Raw genomic sequence first — 14,346 nt, 5'->3', positions numbered from 1 at the left:
GCCAAACAAATTTTGTAAGAATTCTGTTTAACTTTTTATAAAAGGACCCCTTAAAAAAAACTGGTAACATTCCCATCTGATAACAAACCACAGGCAATATCATCATTTTAATAGTTTGGACTCTCCCCCACCAAGACAGGTGTAATGGATTCCATTGCTCACACATTTCTGTTACCTTCTGTAATAAAGATTTTTCATTCTCTTTCATTGTGTCTTCCAGTGTATTTTTTATCCAAATTCCTAAATATTTTAATCCATCTTCCTTCCATACAAAAGAAAATGAATCAAACAAGCCTTTTGTACAATACACACTTAGTGGAAGAACTTCAGATTTACTCCAATTTATTTTATAACCTGAGAATTTTCCAAATTTCTCAATCAATTCAAGTAAGCATGGAATGGTTGTTTCTGGATTTCTCAAATGAAGCAAAATATCATCTGCATATGCAGAGACTTTGTATTCCTGATCTGAATAAGGAATACCCTGTATCTCCTTTACTTGCTGAATAGTTAATAATAAGGGTTCCAAAACAATATAAAAAAGCAAAGGAGATAGAGGACAACTTTGTCTAACTCCCCTCCGCAAATTAAAGCGTTCTGAAAAATTATTATTAATATATAATTTTGCAAAAGGGGAGCTATACAATGTTTGAATCATTTGTATAAATCCTGAACCTATTCCAAACCATTCCATAGCTTGATACATGAAGGTCCATTCCACTCGATCAAAGGCTTTTTCTGCATCCAAGGACACAGAAAAAGCCGAATCTTTCATGGCTTTTGTTAAATTCAACACATGAAAAGCCAATCTTGTGTTATTAGATGAGTGTCTTTTAGAAACAAACCCAGTTTGGTGCATATCAATAATAAAAGGGAGAGCCTTAGCTAAGCGTAAAGCCAATGTCTTAGCCAAAAGTTTTCAATCTACATTGATTAGCGAGATAGGCCTGTAATTTGAAACCAACGTGGGATCTTTATTTGGCTTTGGCAAAACTATAGTCAATGATTCTGCCATAGTACCATAGGAAGTAATCATGCCGCTGTATCATGCAATGGTGCGCCTGCACCTGGAGTACTGTGTCCAGTACTGGTCGCCGTACCTCAAGAAAGACATGGCAGTACTTGAGGGGGTCCAGAGAAGAGCGACTAAACTGATAAAAGGTATGGAAAATTTTTCATACGCTGACAGGTTGAAAATGCTGGGGCTGTTCTCCCTAGAGAAGCGTAGACTTAGAGGAGACATGATAGAAACCTTCAAAATCATGAAGGGCATAGAGAAGGTAGATAGGGACAGATTCTTCAGACTGTGGGGAACCACAAGTACCAGGGGTCACTCGGAGAAATTGAAAGGGTTTAGAACAAATGCTAGGAAGTTCTTTTTTACCGAAAGGGTGGTGGACACATGGAACGCACTTCCAGAGGTTGTGATAGGCCAGAGCACAGTACAGGGGTTCAAGGAAGGTTTAGATAGGTTCCTAAAGGACAAGGGGATTGAGGGGTACAGATAGAAGCAGAGGTAGAAATATAGAAATGGTTAGGAATCACTTCACAGGTCATAGACCTGATGGGCCGCCGCGGGAGCGGACCGCTGGGCGCGATGGACCTCTGGTCTGACCCAGTGGAGGCAACTTCTTATGTTCTTACCTGTAATGCAACCCTTAGTTAATTGAGCCTGATATAAATTTAACAGATGAGGTAATAGGGTAACTTGAAATGGTTTATAAAATTCTACTGTGAAACCATCACCACCTGGAGCGGATCCAAATCTAAGAGATTTCAACGCTGATCCTAATTCTTTTAATGATATAGGCTCCTCTAAACTTCTTTTAATATGTTCAGGAACTTTCGGACCATTAATTAATTTCAAAAATTCTAATCCATCCTTTCCCCTATTGTCATATGGCTCAGAAGTGTATAAGTCTTTATAAAAATTTAGGAATTGATTTAAAATATCTCCAATTTGAGTAAGTGTATAACCTTTCTCATCCTTTATTGCAATAATTTTTGTTCTTCTTTTCTTTGCTTTAAGATAATCTATAATAATAAAGTGCTAAGCGCGCATGCGCACTCTTACCGGCGTGTTCCCTGAGATCTGATCTGTCGGGCTGTGGCCGGTAGGAGTACGCATGCGTGCCAGACAAGCCTCTCTGCTCTTCACCTTGCGCCGCTGCAGTGGGTCCTCTCACGGAGGATTCCGATGAAGGCAGCGACCGTGAGGGGAGCCACCGTGACACCTTCAAAATTAAAAATAAACTTCGGCCAGAAATGGCCCCACACTCGCGGCTTGGCTTCTCACATGTGGGAATCCCTAGCTACCAAGCTCACCAAAAACAAATAAAAATTTATAGTGATTTGGAATAGCAAGGCCTACCAGAACCAATACCTGTAACAAAAAAAATCCCTGTTGTGAAGATGCAGCCTGGAAATGAAAAGACAGAGCCTAGGAGGGTGGAGCTGGATTCTAGACTCCAAACAAATTCTCTAACCAAACCAGCTCTCTCATTGGACATTCTGCTTGAGGTAAATGTATATACTGAAGGCCATGTTGCAGCTCTGCAAATCTCCTTAATGGAAGTTGATTTCAAGTGGGCTACCGATGCTGCCATGGCGCTGACACTGTGAGCTGTGATATGGCCAACAGTGGCCAACCCAGGTCCCACATACCCAGACAGATCGAGAAGGATGAGGATAGAACAGAGGCCATTGGATCTGGCCAGGAACAGGTTGTTAGAGACTTTAGTAAGGGCAGTTTCCACAGAATGGAGAGGGTGAAAGCCCCATTGAAGCAGGACAAGAATATCTTGAGAAGAAAGGAAGTCCAGGCAATGGTGGTGAACAGCATGCTCGAGTAGCATGGATAGGAAGAGGAGGAGGGAGATGGGAGCAATAATTGGAGGTGGATTTGGGATCTAGAGAGGGTTTTTTGAAGAGAGGTATAAGTTTGGCATGTTTGAAGACATCAGGAACTGTTGTAGTGGAGAGTGATAGATTGAGGATGTGACGGATGGGAGGGATGACAGTGGGAGTAATAGCTCCAAGTAGGCGGGAGGGAACTGGATCAGAAGAACAGGTGATGGGTTTGGTGGAGGAGAGATGGTGAGCAGTTTCCTCTTCCTGACAGAAGGATGGGGTGGATTACTTCTGGAGATCTTGGTCAGCATTATTCTTTAGCACTCTCCAGACCAGTAGAGGTTAATCTTTACGAATGGGTATATATCCAATCATGACCAGCAGGTGGAGACTGAAAACAAAACTTTGGGACAGTATATACTATCCTCCCTTCTCTATTTCCCTCAGTCTTCTTTCAGTCTCCAGCAGGTGTTGATGTGATCTGTACCCATCTCTCTTGGTAGGGCTGTTGGAATTTATTTAGGGGGTTTATTGTCCCTGTTTTTGGCCGGACGGAGCTTGGGCGGACCCTGTTTGGGGGTTCATCCGACCTCGGGGGTGTCAAACCCGGCGGGTCTCGAGCGGGGTCCCTCCCCCCACTTCCTCCACCTCCCCACATTTTTTTAGAGGAGCCTCAGCAGTAAGCATTGCCCCCTAAATCAAGCAAGGCATATTGCTTCGAGAGCCTGTGGAGTCTGTTCTGTAAAAAAAAAAATAAAAAAAATCCTGAGGTAGTGCTGGTCTGGAGGGTTGTTTCCCTTTAAAAAAACTGTATTTTACTGTATTTTTTCAACTAACCGGCACTTTTTTACAGCTAGGTCGCGTATGGAGCAATGAGCACTTCTAAAGGGAAAAAGTGCTCATTGTGCTCCAGACGCGAGGCACTCGCGGCCGGCCTGTGCAAGCGGTGTTCAGGCCGGTGCGGTGGAGGAGCTCCGTCGGCAGTGGCTGCAGGCGCCCAGAGCTCCCCGCCGATGGTGACTCGCGAGTCGGCAGGAAGCAGTGGAGAAGCCCGGTCTTCTCCATCCGCCCACGGAGGGATTCCCCGAGCCGCCGACGGTCGGGTTTTTGAGGATTCCCTCTCAGCTGATTTTTTGACAGCTGATGCCGGCTTGCCTGCTTTAGCGGCTGAGACTGTTCAGGTTTCTCAGCCGCTACAGGCTATGGAGGGAGCTTTTTTGGCGGGAAAGTCGCCATCTTCTCTGTCTGTCCCCTCCATTTTGTCTTCCACCTCAGGTGACCTTCCCCCTGTTTTGTCTATGCAGGGGCAGGTTTCTGCTGGGTCCCCTGCTGTGGCAGGGAGTCCCTTGGGACCCTCGGGGGGGTTTTCTCCTGATTTCTTTTTTTCCTTATGCAGAGCCTATTTTCAGGCGGCTGGGGGTCCCGGATGCGCCCAGGGGGTTTCGGGGGGTGGGGTTTCCTCCGCGCTCCCTGCGGCTTTGCCTCTCTCGTCTGGTGTGGCGTCCCCTCTGCCGCCTCCCTTGTCCAAGCGTCCGCGGGTTTCGTGGGACGAGGATTTGTGGTCGGAGGAACGTGTCGGTCTGGAGGAGGACCTGGACCCTTCTGAGGAATTCCAGGACCCTCTGGAGGGGACGGAAGCTGGCGGCGGGTTGTCGGGTTTCCCGTTCTCCGATGAAGAGGCGTCCGTGGTGCGCCTTTTTCAGAGAGATGAGCTGCCTGACCTTATTCAACAGGTTTCTTCGGTTTTGCGTTTTGAGGACGCGCCGCCGGAGACTCCGCGTGTGGGGGACCCTCTGTTACGGGGGATCCGTTCCGTTTCCCGCTCTTTTCCTATGCATCAGGATATTCGAGATATTATTCTAGAGCAGTGGAAAACGCCGGAGACGCCGTTTCGGCTGGCACGCAGCATGGCTCGCCTGTATCCCATTCCAGAAGGGGATCGGGCTACGTTAGCTTCGCCAGTCGTTGATGCGGTGGTCTCGGCAATTTCCAAGCGGCATACCGTGCCTGTTGAGGGCGGTTCTGCCTTGCGGATCTCCGAGGAGCGCAAGTTGGAGAACATCCGTAAGCAAAATTTTCAGGTCTCTGCCTTTGGGGTCCAGGCGGCTATTTGTGGGGGACTGGTCGCTCGCGCCGTGTTTCGGTGGGCGGAGCGTGTCTTGGATCGGGAGTCTGATGACTGGTCTCTGGTGGATCAGGAGGTAGCGAAGATTGAGATGGCTGCCTCATTCCTCTCAGATGCTCTATATGACTTGGTGCGGATCTCGGCTAAGTCTATGGCTTTTGGCGTGGCCGCAAGGCGTGTTTTGTGGCTGTGCGCTTGGGCGGCGGATGCTGCGTCCAAAGCTAAGCTTACTAAATTTCCCTTTCGGGGGTCGTTTTTATTTGGGGAGGAATTGGATAAGTTGATTCAGACTCTGTCGGACTCGAAAGTGCCCCGTCTGCCGGAGGACCGTGCCCGCCCTGCGTCTCGGGGTGGTGCGGCCCGGGGGCGTTTGAGGGAATTTCGCAATATCGCCCTGGGTGTGGGGCTGCTTCTTTCCAGTCTCCGGGGTTTTCCCGGGGTCGGTTCTTCCAGCGCATGCAGCCCTTTCGGGGGGCCCGTCGGGGGGCAGGGAATCCCTCCGCCGGTTCCCCCGCTTCCCGTCCTGCACAATGACGCCTTGCCGGCGCCCCCTTTGGTTCCGGTGGGGGCCCGGCTGCGCGACTTTTTCCCCAAATGGGCCGAGATCACGTCCGATCAGTGGGTCCTGGAGGTGGTGCGGGACGGTTATGCCCTGGAGTTCGCCCGCTCTCTGCCGGACTTTTTCCTCGCTTCTCCATGTCAGACTCCTGGAAAGACGCAGGCTTTTAGCCAGACCCTTCAGCGCTTGCTAGATCTCAGGGCAGTTGTTCCAGTGCCCCCTCCGGAGTGGGGCACGGGCAGGTACTCCATTTACTTTGTGGTGCCCAAGAAGGAGGGGACCTTTCGGCCCATCCTCGATTTGAAAGGGGTCAACAGGGCTCTCAAGATTCCCTCTTTCCGTATGGAAACTATGCGGTCGGTCATTCTGGCGGTTCAGCCGGGGGAGTTTCTCACTTCTCTCGATCTGACGGAGGCCTACTTGCATGTTCCCATTCGGGCCTCTCATCAGCGTTTCCTGCGCTTTGCAATCTTGGGTCAGCACTATCAGTTCTGTGCGCTTCCCTTTGGGCTGGCCACGGCTCCCCGGACGTTCACCAAGGTGATGGTGGTCGTCGCGGCAGCCTTGCGGTCGGAGGGCATCCTGGTACATCCCTACCTAGACGACTGGTTAATTCGGGCAAAGTCGTTGCAGGAAAGCTCCTGGGTTACGGCTCGGGTGGTGGAGTTTCTCCGGTCGCTGGGCTGGGTGGTCAACCTTTCCAAGAGCCGGTTGGTCCCAGCTCAGCGTCTGGAGTACCTTGGGGTGCTGTTCAACACCTCCTTGGGGAAGGTCTTCCTCCCAGAGGCCCGGGTGAGCAAATTGCAATCTCAGATTCGCCTGCTTTTGGCGTCCCGGTGTCCTCAGGCGCGAGATTTCCTCCAGGTCTTGGGGTCGATGGCGGAGTCCCTGGACGTGGTGAGGTGGGCGCGGGCCCACATGCGTCCTCTCCAGTATGCTCTGCTCCGGAGGTGGTCTCCCCAGAGGCAAGGGATGGATGTTCCGGTTCCCCTGCGAGGCTTGGCGCGCTGCAGTCTGCGTTGGTGGCTCCAGAACCCTCACCTAGTTCAGGGGGTGGGTCTGGATCTTCCGCAGTGGACGGTGCTCCTTACGGATGCGAGTCTCCTGGGTTGGGGGGCTCAGTGTTTGGGTCACTCAGCTCAGGGTACTTGGTCCGCGGAGGAGGCCTCCTGGTCGATCAACGTGTTGGAGACCAGAGCGGTCCGGCTGGCGCTGTTGGCTTTCCACTCCCTTTTGTTGGGCAAGTCGGTCAGAGTCCTGTCGGACAATGCCATGGCGGTGGCTTATGTCAATCGTCAGGGGGGCACCAAGAGCACTCAGGTGGCGCAGGAGGCGGCTCGGCTCATGGTTTGGGCGGAGTCACATCTTCTGGACCTCTCGGCCTCTCACATTGCCGGGGTAGAAAATGTTCAGGCGGACTTCCTCAGTCGTCACTTCTTGGATCCAGGAGAGTGGTGTCTCGGCGCCGTGGCGTTTCAGTTGATAGTGCAGGCTTGGGGGCAGCCCCTGATGGATCTGATGGCCACAAGTGGCAACGCCAAAGTGCCCCGCTTCTTCAGTCGTCGCAGGGACGGTCTGGCCGAGGGTCTGGATGCTCTGGTCCAACCGTGGCCAACGGAGGGGCTGTTGTATGTGTTCCCTCCTTGGCCATTAGTGGGCAGAATACTGCTTCGCATTGTTCGCCATCCGGGGCTGGTGGTTTTGGTGGCTCTGGATTGGCCTCGTCGTCCGTGGTATGCGGATCTGGTGAGGCATCTGGTGGCGGATCCTCTTCCTCTGCCTCTCGTGTGCGATCTTCTGACGCAGGGTCCCATTCCCATGTTCGACCCGTCTCCCTTTTGTCTTACGGCTTGGCTCTTGAAAGGGGCCGCCTTAGTAAGAAGGGATATTCAGATAAGGTGATCTCTACACTTTTGGGGTCCCGGAGGCTTTCTACCTCTCGGGCTTATGTGCGGGTTTGGCGTCTTTTTGAGGAATGGTGCCGGGCGCGGGGAGTGGTCTCTTTTCGCGCTTCCCTGCCTAACATTCTAGAGTTCTTGCAGGATGGCCTGGATAGAGGCCTGGCTTGGTCTTCTCTCCGGGTTCAACTGGCGGCGCTGTCGGCTTTTCGGGGGCTGGTGACAGGTCAGCGTTTGTCGGCCATTCCTGATGTAATTCGCTTTCTTCGGGCGGCCAAGTTGCTCAGGCCTCCCATTCGGCCCTCGATTCCCTCTTGGGATCTCAATCTGGTTCTCTCGGTTTTGGTGCGCCCGCCTTTCGAGCCGTTGGATGGCTGTTCTTTGAAGGACCTTACGCTGAAGTCGGTCTTTTTGGTGGCCATTACTTCCGCTAGGCGGGTTTCTGAGCTACAGGCTTTCTCTTATAGGGCTCCCTTCTTGGAATTTTCGAGGGAGCGGGTTGTTTTGCGGCCTGTTCCTTCTTTTCTGCCGAAAGTAGTTTCTCCTTTTCATGTCAATCAATCGGTGGTCCTCCCGGTCTTGGGTAGTCGGGAGGGCTCTTCTGAGCAACGGCAGCTGCGTAAGTTGGATGTCGGTCGGGTCCTCCGCGCTTATGTGCAGCGGACCCAGGACTTTCGGAGCTCCGATCATCTCTTTGTCCTTCTGGCGGGTCCTCGTCGGGGGGCTGGCGCTTCTAAGGCTACTATTGCGCGCTGGATCAAGGAGACGATTGCTTCCGCTTATCTTCTGAGTCAGAAGCCGGTTCCGGAGTTTCTCAAGGCTCATTCCACTCGGGGTCAGGCGGCTTCTTGGGCTGAGTCGTCGCTCGTGCCTCCGGTGGATATTTGTAAGGCTGCGGTTTGGTCCTCCTTGCATTCATTTGTTAGACATTATCGGGTAAATGTTCAGGCGCGTCGGGACGCGGTGTTCGGTGAGCGTGTTCTGGTATCGGCCCTTCGGGGGTCCCGCCCGTGAGAGGGACTGCTTTGGTACGTCCCATTCGTAAAGATTAACCTCTACTGGTCTGGAGAGTGCTAAAGAAGGAGAAATTAGGTTCTTACCTGCTAATTTACTTTCTTTTAGCTTCTCCAGACCAGTAGAGGTCCCCACCCTGTCTGTTGTTGTTGGGGCTGTTTCGCGGGCAGTTTTTGTTTTTTGCTGCGGGTTCTAGTATTTTTCTAGGGCCGGGAAGATTTAAAGAACAGCGGCTGTGGCTCGGCTGGCTTAGCTGGCGAGCTGTGGGGACATTTTCCTTCGGGTATTTCTTCTCTGCATTTTCCAACAGCATTTGGGTATGTTATTTGTTACTCCTGTTCGGAGTATTGTTTTCTTTCTGTTTTCCAGTTCTTGGTTCTGCTTGGCTATTCGGCAGACTGAGGGAAATAGAGAAGGGAGGATAGTATATACTGTCCCAAAGTTTTGTTTTCAGTCTCCACCTGCTGGTCATGATTGGATATATACCCATTCGTAAAGATTAACCTCTACTGGTCTGGAGAAGCTAAAAGAAAGTAAATTAGCAGGTAAGAACCTAATTTCTCCTTTTTTTGTATGATAGTCATCTAAGTTTGTCCTCAGAACCCTGGGTAAAAAAACAGTTTAGGAAAATAATGCATTTCTTTACCTCCAGAATCTCGTCCCGTAGAACTGAGAGTTCATTGGCATTTCGGGCAGTGAAATCATATCTGATTTTGGCATATTTCTTGGATTGCCCTGTTGCTTGTGCCTCATAGTTCCTTAAAGAAAGAGTATACACAGATGAAGACAATGACATTCTCCTCATTAATAGTGCCTTTCTTGGGGGGAAAAAAGGCAAAGAGCTGTTCAGTGAATTTCACTTTGTATCTGCTTCTTTTTGGTTCATTACCATTTGCTCACACTTTCCCTGGCTGCAAGTGAGAAGGGTTTGTAACATGCAGTCCTCCAGATTTAACACTGAGCAGTATCCAGCTGATGGAGTAATGATGTCATGAGATTCAGCAGAGCATAAATAATGTGGAAAGTATGAGCCCCATTAATGCTTGGGCTTGTGAAACATTACTCCCCAGTACAGATTTCCCTTATACTGTATTTTCTAAACTGAAAAGACTGCAGATCCCAGAAAAGGCATTCAGTAGAATCTCAGTTATCCGGCACCCAGGGGGATTGGTGGATACCAGGTAACTGTTTTTCTGGTTAATAGAAAGTGTGTTAGAAACCTTGTCTAACACTCTCTATTTCCCCCTCCCACTTGCCCTGAGCCACGAAGCCCTCCTCCCTCCCTCAAGCCCCGAAGTGGCAGAAGCAGGTGGCGGTCCTAAGCTGAAAACCCCTTCGCTCTCTCCTTTCCTGAAGCACAGTGGTCAGCAGAAGGCAGCCTCAAAACAGGCTGTTCGCGGCTAGCCCTGGCAGAGCCTTTCCTCTGATGTGTTGGAAGTGAGGCGTCGGAGGAAAAGCCGTGCTGGGGCTGGCCGCGAGCAGCCTGTGCCTCCTGCTGACCACTGCGCTTTGGGTAAGGAAGAGAGAAAGGGAGGGAGGGCGCGAGAGAGAGTTCATGGCTCAGGACCACTGCTTGCTTCTGTCACTTCGGGGCTTGAGGGAGGAGAGCTTTGCAGCTCAGAACCGCTGCTACATTGGGGCTTCGAGGTGGAAGGGAGGGTTTGCGCTTCAGGACACTGCTGCTGGTGCTTGGGTGAACATCTTTTTTTACACTGGCAATTTTTTTTGTCTGTTGTTTTGGACCCCTAGATCCGCTCCCCAGGCCCACCCAGTTCCACCCAGCCCTGCCCCCTACTGTCTGTTCATTGGGCAGAAAGGCATCCACACATGCACGCACAGATGCCCCCTCCCGACGCAATTTCTTTTCAAAACCCAGACAAAGTGCCTTGTGCTAGCCTACTAGAGAAAGAGAGATTGTTCACCCTCTCCAATGTGAAGAGAATGAGAGGGCACTCGCTAAAGTTAAAAGGGAAAAGATTCCATACAAACATAAGGAAGTTCTTCTTCACCCAGAGAGTGGTAGAAATCTGGAACGCAAGTAATAACTGAGAGGACTACTCTTATTGTCTCATTTGCCTTAGAGTTTGATAGGGATTTGATTTTTCGAACATATTTTCGACATATGAATAAAACTTTTTGGGGTTCAATAATTCATATATTTCCTGATATATCTTGTGAGACGCAGAAGAGAAGAAAAGACTTTTTGGTTTATAGACCTAGAGTAATTGCTCTGGGTGCTTCCTTTGTATTAAAATTTCCTGCCAAGTGCTGTATCTCGTTAGAAGGAAAATCTTTTCTATTTTTTGAACTCAAACAATTGTTACAATTTATTGTGGCCAAGGAAGGGGGGAAGTAACCATAGGACCAATGATGATTCCTACAATTTAGCGAACTGGCAGCCGGAAGTGGTTTCTCTTACTTCTATTATATCCTGATAAATGATTTTTGTAATTTCCTTTTATTTTTATTTGCTTAGGTCTTGGATCATTATGTTTTTCTTTTAAAATTTCTTTGGATGGGGTCACCATCCATGGTTTCTTGTATTTTAATTCCAATCCATATTCAAGTTGAAGTGCTTGTTTAACTCAAACTGTGTGAGGGAAACAGAATTCTTAGAGGCTGTGAGGGACTGCTTTATGGATCAGCTTGTCAAGGAACCAACAAGAGGAGATGCCACTCTTGACCTAATCCTCAACGGAATAGGGGGACCTGCAAAAGAAGTGGAAGTAGTAGGGCCACTAGGAAACAGTGATCACAACATGATCCAGTACAAATTAGGAGTAAGTACAACAAAAGGGAAAAGAACCACAGTGACAACGTTCAACTTCAAGAAAGGGAACTATGATGCTATGAGAGCAATGGTAAGAAAAAAACTTAGAAACAGCTCAAGGAAAACAGAAACTGTAGAGCAAGCCTGGTCTCTATTCAAGGGCACAGTGCAAGAAGCACAACATATGTACATCCCCATATTTAGAAAAGGGTGCAAAAAAAACCAAACAAAAGACCCCGCATGGATAAACCATGAGGTGAAGAAAGCGATAGGAGACAAAAAAAAATCATTCTGGAAATGGAAAAAGGACCAAACTGGGGAAAACTGGAATGAACACAGGAAATGCCAAAGAGAATGTCACCAAGTGGTTAGGAGAGCGAAAAGAGAATACGAAGTGAGATTGGCCAGGGAGGCAAAAAACTTCAAATCATTCTTTAGATATGTTAAAGGGAAGAAACCGGCGAGGGAGGAAGTAGGACCGTTGGATGACGGAGATAAAAAGGGAGTGATAAAGGAGCAAAAAGAGGTAGCTGACAGGTTAAACAAATTCTTCTCGTCAGTCTTCACAAGCGAGGACACATCCAATGTACCGGAACCCGACGTGATCTTCCATGGTGATCAAGAAGAAAAACTGTCGGCAATAGAGGTGAGCCATGAGGATGTCCTCCAACAGATAGATAGATTGAAAAGCAACAAATCACCAGGCCCAGACGGAATCCACCCTAGGGTACTAAAAGAACTAAGAAATGAGATAGCGGAAATACTCCAACGAGTTTGCAACCTATCCTTGAAAACTGGAGAGATTCCGGAGGACTGGAAGATAGCAAATGTTACACCTATCTTTAAAAAGGGGTCAAGAGGAGACCCGGGAAACTATAGGCCGGTAAGTTTGACATCGGTTCCAGGCAAGATGGTAGAAGCACTGATAAAGGACAGCATCTGTGAGCACATCGAAAAAAATGGGCTGATGAAAGCGAGCCAACATGGCTTCTGCAAGGGAAGATCGTGCCAAACAAACTTACTGCACTTCTTTGAGGGGGTAAACAGCCAGTTGGACAAAGGGGAACCTGTAGACATCATTTACCTTGACTTCCAAAAGGCCTTTGACAAGGTACCCCATGAGCGGTTACTTAGGAAGCTGTGGAACCACGGGGTGGAAGGGGACGTACACAGATGGGTCAAACACTGGTTGGCAGGCAGGAGACAGAGGGTTGGAGTGAAGGGTCACTACTCGGGCTGGAGGAAAGTCACGAGCGGAGTTCCGCAGGGGTCTGTACTTGGACCGCTGCTGTTCAATGTATTTATTAATGACCTGGAAACGGGGACGAAATGTGAAGTTATAAAATTTGCGGATGACACTAAACTCTGTAGAAGGGTCAGAACTACGGAAGAGTGTGAGGACCTACAAAGGGACCTAAGCAAACTGGAGGAGTGGGCGAATAAATGGCAGATGAAATTCAATGTAGGGAAATGCAAGGTCATGCATATAGGGAGAAAGAACCCGATGTTCAGCTACCAAATGGGGGGATTAGTATTAGAGGGAAGTAACCTTGAAAGAGATTTGGGTGTACTGGTGGATACAACAATGAAGTCAACGGCGCAATGCGCAGCAGCCGCGAAGAAGGCAAACAGAATGTTGGGTATTATTAAAAATGGTATTACGACCAGAACAAAAGAAGTCATCCTGCCGTTGTATCGGGCAATGGTGCGCCCGCACCTGGAGTACTGTGTTCAGTATTGGTCACCGCACCTTAAGAAGGATATGGCAATACTTGAGAGGGTCCAGAGGAGAGCGACACGAATGATTAAGGGCATGGAAAACCTTTCATACACAGAAAGACTGGAGAAGCTGGAGCTCTTCTCCCTGGAAAAGCGGAGACTCAGAGGAGACATGATAGAGACCTACAAGATCATGAAGGGCATAGAGAGAGTGGAGAGAGACAGATTCTTCAAACTTTCAAAACATAAAAGAACAAGAGGGCATTCGGAAAAATTGGAAGGGGATAGATTCAAAACAAATGCTAGGAAGTTTTTCTTTACTCAGCGGGTGGTGGAGACTTGGAATGCGCTTCCAGAGGATGTAATAGGGCAGAGTACGGTACTGGGGTTTAAGAAAGGATTGGACAATTTCCTGTTGGAAAAGGGGATAGAGGGGTATAGATAGAGGATTATTATGCAGGTCCTGGACCTGTTGGGCCGCCGCGTGAGCGGACTGCTGGGCACGATGGACCTCAGGTCTGACCCGGCAGAGGCATTGCTTATGTATCTTATGTAAAATGTAAAATTTGAATTAAAAAAAAAAAAAAATCTGGAACGCTCTTTCGAAACCCTTCAGGGATTCAAGACAAGGTTGGATAACTTCCTACTGGAACAGAACGTACGCAGGTAGGGCTAGTCTCAGTTAGGGCACTGGTCTTTGACCTAAGGGCCGCCGCGTGAGCAGACTGCTGGGCACAATGGACCACTGGTCTGACCCAGCAGCGGCAAATCTTATGTTCTTAGTGAGGACGAAGCAGTTACTTCACTGGTAGTGTTTGTCACCATCCAGCTGTGGCTGATACCAATGTCACCAGCCTAAGGGAAGATGGCTTACCTTCTTTAAATAAATCTGACTTGCAGAAGGCCCAGATAAATGATACAGGTTTAAAGCTGGTGTGGAAAGCCAAGAAGTACCATAAACTTATTGAATTTATAATGTCAAATCATCCAGAAGTATCTCTTCTACTTTGTGAATGGGGCTGTCTGGTTATGTCTGATGATTTGTTATATCAAACAACCCACAATGCCACCAGTTGCCCCCAAAATCAGTTGGTGCTGCCACAGAAATTTTGTGGTTCTGTATTAAGTTTCCATGATGAGACAGGCCATATGGGTGTGGATCGCACCACTGAGCTGATCAAGGCCAGGTTATTTTGGCCCAGAGTGTCTGCTGACATCAAACAGATGACTGTATCTATGGTAGTTGAAGATTAATGTTCACTCTCAAATGTCATATGCTATATGTGGCCAGGATAAAGGGACAAAACAAAAAAGCATTGGCATTTAACTCTCAAAGAACATTCACTGGTCACAAAAAGGAAAAGTAAATAAGCGTGAGACACTTCAGTATGGGCCTGGATTTAAGACAAAT

General features: G+C 48.8%; 1 protein-coding gene across 3 annotated transcripts in view; it reads right to left on the bottom strand.

The window, feature by feature from the left end:
- EPS8L2 (EPS8 like 2) overlaps nt 1-14,346 on the bottom strand; it is a 282,798-nt gene that overhangs the window by 37,098 nt on the left and 231,354 nt on the right. For all 3 annotated transcript variants that reach the window (XM_033928821.1, XM_033928822.1, XM_033928823.1), the window contains one exon: nt 9,093-9,204. In XM_033928821.1, coding sequence (XP_033784712.1) covers nt 9,093-9,204 — 112 coding nt within the window. The remainder of the gene's footprint in view (nt 1-9,092; nt 9,205-14,346) is intronic.

The sequence above is a fragment of the Geotrypetes seraphini genome, chromosome 19, assembly GCF_902459505.1.
Source record: "Geotrypetes seraphini chromosome 19, aGeoSer1.1, whole genome shotgun sequence".
Taxonomy (NCBI): domain Eukaryota; kingdom Metazoa; phylum Chordata; class Amphibia; order Gymnophiona; family Dermophiidae; genus Geotrypetes; species Geotrypetes seraphini.
Note: the sequence above shows the minus strand (reverse complement) of the source record. Positions and strands in the feature narration are given on the sequence as shown.